Genomic DNA, 3,589 nt, shown 5'->3' on the forward strand with positions numbered 1-3,589 from the left:
TCAATCTGGCTGCACACCCTTCTATGAGACTACCACTTGGCGGCACAGCTACTGTTCAGTGTCGCGCGCCCTGTGCAAACACCTCAATACGGGTCCTCCAAGGGGTCAAAGACAACGTGCGTTAATTGCGACATTTTTTCTTAATCAAATTAATATATGATTGCGTTAACTCGTTATTATCGCGCTAATTTTGACAGCCCTATTAAAAATCCATTTTGGAGAAACTCAAAACCTTATTAACCGTAAATCCAAAAAAAAAAAAAAAAAAAGGCTTTTAGTAATTTCCACTGACAAATATTTTTTTTCGAAAAATGACAGCGTGAAGTAGACATTTTCCAAGTAACTAAAAACACAGTTCATTGCTTTAAGCCGGTTTTCAGATGTATCTAACAAACCTGCTTTGCACTGAGCGGCGCATCCTTCTTCATCTGACCCATCCTGGCAGTCCCTCTCTCCATCACACACATGGCTGTACATAACACACTCCAGGCCATCTTTACATGGCTTGAAACCTTTGCGGCACATCAGTGGGGTTGATCTGGCACTGGGGGCTTGTGCAGAGAGAAAATGTATTTGTGTATTTATGGGTTATGAAGACACCCAGATTAGAGTTTGAGAGCAGGGCAAAGAAATAGTCAAGTCTGGGACTTATATTAACTGATACAAGTCACATGAGCTCGCTAGCTGATCCAGATTGAGGGGTTAGTTTAGACCTAATTTTGTACCTAAATGTTAAGGTATATAAGTTACTTGTCATGAAGACCACCCCCTGCTTTTACACGTACTGTATTTTTTGTTGACTTACGGGGAGCAGTAGGATTTGCTGATTGACACCGCTTCTCATCTGAGCCGTCGGGACAGTGGGAACGACCGTCACATACTTTCATCTTGGGGACGCATGCCCTCCGGTCGCTGCATAAGAAGTCGTCTTTTGTGCAGAAAGAAGTCAATTTGAGTAAGAGGAGTTAATATACCATTGGAGGTTTAAATAGCCGTTTCAAAGCCACCCACTAAGAAGTATCTTCATAGTGAAAGAGTATTCAAACGTAGTTTTTACAGTCTATGATTTAAACTAGAGTACTTGGAGCACCTTTTCTTTTAAACTATCACACAGCGAGCATTATTTTTGCCTAAACTACTGCCATTTTGTTTCACGGCCGTTGCTGGACTCAGACATACCTGGGTTTTTGCATTGGGCTATACAGCTATTTTCATCAAATCCATCAGGGCAGTCTCTTTGTCCATCACACAGCTGATTTTGAAAGATACACAGTGATGAACCTGGACAGAGAACTGAAGGCGTGATGCAAGTTGATACAGGAGTGTGAACAGCAGACTCTGTTGTTGCAGCAGTAACTGTGTCTGAAAAAGACAAAATCAAGTGTTATAAGTTGTAGCACTTACTGGCAGGATTGTTGGCTAGTTAACCTTAAAGTAAGCCCGAACAAAAAAAAGTTACACATGTATGCAAGTTTGTATTTAATTTATGCCAGTTACCATTTCCATTGATTAAAATATACTTAAATCACAGCTTTCAAAGTTGTTTTGGTTGTAGGGATTTTGCAGACATTTGTGTCACCACCTGTGGATCAATATTTAAAAACTGGATTTGAAGACTTACCGCAGCCCACCTCATCGGTGCCATTTAGGCAGTCTTTCTCTCCATCACACAGGAACTTCTTTGGGATGCAGCGATTGCCATCGATACAGCGGTGCTCGCAGCTCTTGGTTTGCTTCCAGCAGTCCAGTTCATCAGACTGGTCCCGACACTGCGACTTGCCATCACACACCTCAGCCTCAGGGATGCACATTTTTCCGTGGGAGCACTGAAACTCACCTGGGGTGGAGTATAAATGTTTGAAGTTTAGCCATAATGCTATTTCATTCAAAGGGCTTATCTATAGTACAAAGTGTTTGGTAGTCTGTATATTGTGCTCTCCTTCCATTTCTTCTTTTGCCCATAAAATTAGTTTAGTGATGACTTTTACTTATTAAAAAATAACCTTTTCCTTGGCATTTATCAGATTTAATTAAACTTGCAAAGTGAAACAACCTTTTTTGCAGGTTTCGGAGCATCCCTGTTCATCAGATCCATCTATACAGTCATTCTCTCCATCACACACATGGCTGAATAAAACACACTCTTTTCCATCGATACATGGTTTTGAGCCCATGCGACACTTCAGGACAGTTTTTTGAGCTGCAGGTGAAGTTTGAGCTGCAGGTAAAGCTATGCTCGGACAGTCAACCTCATCTGAGCCATCCTGGCAATGAGAACGACCGTCACAAACTAGGCTCTTTGAGACGCAGCTTCGACGGTCTTTGCAGCGGAAGTCCGCTATGGAGGGTATAGGAATACAAAGGACACAAGTGGACTTGTATTAGAATCGTTTTGTATACTACCAACTTACAGAATGGGTATTGAAGTTGTCAGTGACACATTTGTTGGTAACTTTCCTTTAAAGAACCAAATATATTAATTTTGCTCAGCACCTAATCAGACTACTTACTTTTATAAGGGCATCTATTTACACAGTTCTCATCAAATCCATCAGGGCAGTCTCTCTTTCCATCACACAGCTGTTTAGGGTTAATGCACAAAGAAGAACCTGGACAAAGAACTTTAGGGCTGGTGCAGGACGGCTTTGGAGGCTGAGTAAATGGCTTGACCGGTGCAGGAGATTCATTTGAAGGGACACTTTCTGCAATATTGACGGAAGAATTACAATCCGCAAAGTGTGCTTCTTGACAAAGAAGCTTTACATTTATTACATTTGTAAACATTTGAATGAACACTTACCACATCCTACTTCATCTGATCCATCCCGGCAGTCTCTCTCTCCATCACAAACGTGACTAAGGAGAACACATTCTGCCCCATCTTGACACAGTCTGGAGCCCATGCGACACTTCAGGATGTTTGCTTGAGCTGGAGGAGTTTCATTCGGACAGTTGACCTCATCTGAGCCATCCCGGCAATGAGAACGACCGTCACAAACCAGACTCTTTGAGACGCAGCTTTGACGGTCTTTGCAGCGGAAGTCCGCTATGGAGGGTATAGGAATACAAAGGAAACAAGTGGACTTTTATTAGAATTGTTTTGTATACTACCAACTTACAGAATGGGTATTGAAGTTGTCAGTGACACATTTGTTGGTAACTTTCCTTTAAAGAACCAAATATATAATTTTGCTCAGCACCTAATCGATACCTTACTTTTATGGCATCTATTTACACAGTTCTCACAATCCTCAGGGCAGTCTCTCTTTCCATCACACAGCTGTTTAGGGTTAATGCACAAAGAAGAACCTGGACAAAGAACTGAAGGGCTGGTGCAGGACGGCTTTGGAGGCTGAGTAAATGGCTTGACAGGTGCAGGAGATTCATTTGAAGGGACATTTTCTGCAATATTGACGGAAGAATTAGAAACCGCAAAGTGTGCTTCTTGACAAAGATCCTTTACATTTATTACCTTTGAACACTTACCACATCCTACTTCATCTGATCCATCCCGGCAGTCTCTCTCTCTATCACAAACGTGATTAAGGAGAACACATTCTGTCCCATCTTGACACAGTCTGGAGCCCAT

General features: G+C 41.9%; 1 protein-coding gene across 2 annotated transcripts in view; it reads right to left on the reverse strand.

Moving 5' to 3' along the window:
- LOC116704670 (low-density lipoprotein receptor) overlaps nt 1–3,040 on the reverse strand; it is a 16,974-nt gene extending 13,934 nt beyond the window's left edge. The window contains exons 1-7 of one of the 2 annotated variants that reach the window (XM_032540271.1): nt 2,801–3,040; nt 2,511–2,702; nt 2,054–2,338; nt 1,622–1,837; nt 1,180–1,362; nt 806–928; nt 396–551 (exon numbers count right to left, since the gene is read on the reverse strand). In XM_032540271.1, coding sequence (XP_032396162.1) covers nt 396–551; nt 806–928; nt 1,180–1,362; nt 1,622–1,837; nt 2,054–2,338; nt 2,511–2,702; nt 2,801–2,903 — 1,258 coding nt within the window. In that variant the 5' untranslated portion in view covers nt 2,904–3,040. The remainder of the gene's footprint in view (nt 1–395; nt 552–805; nt 929–1,179; nt 1,363–1,621; nt 1,838–2,053; nt 2,339–2,510; nt 2,703–2,800) is intronic. The other variant, XM_032540272.1, reaches the window with a different exon arrangement.
- Between the last annotated feature and the right edge of the window lie 549 nt (nt 3,041–3,589).

Source organism: Etheostoma spectabile, chromosome 16 (genome assembly GCF_008692095.1).
Source record: "Etheostoma spectabile isolate EspeVRDwgs_2016 chromosome 16, UIUC_Espe_1.0, whole genome shotgun sequence".
Classification (NCBI taxonomy): domain Eukaryota; kingdom Metazoa; phylum Chordata; class Actinopteri; order Perciformes; family Percidae; genus Etheostoma; species Etheostoma spectabile.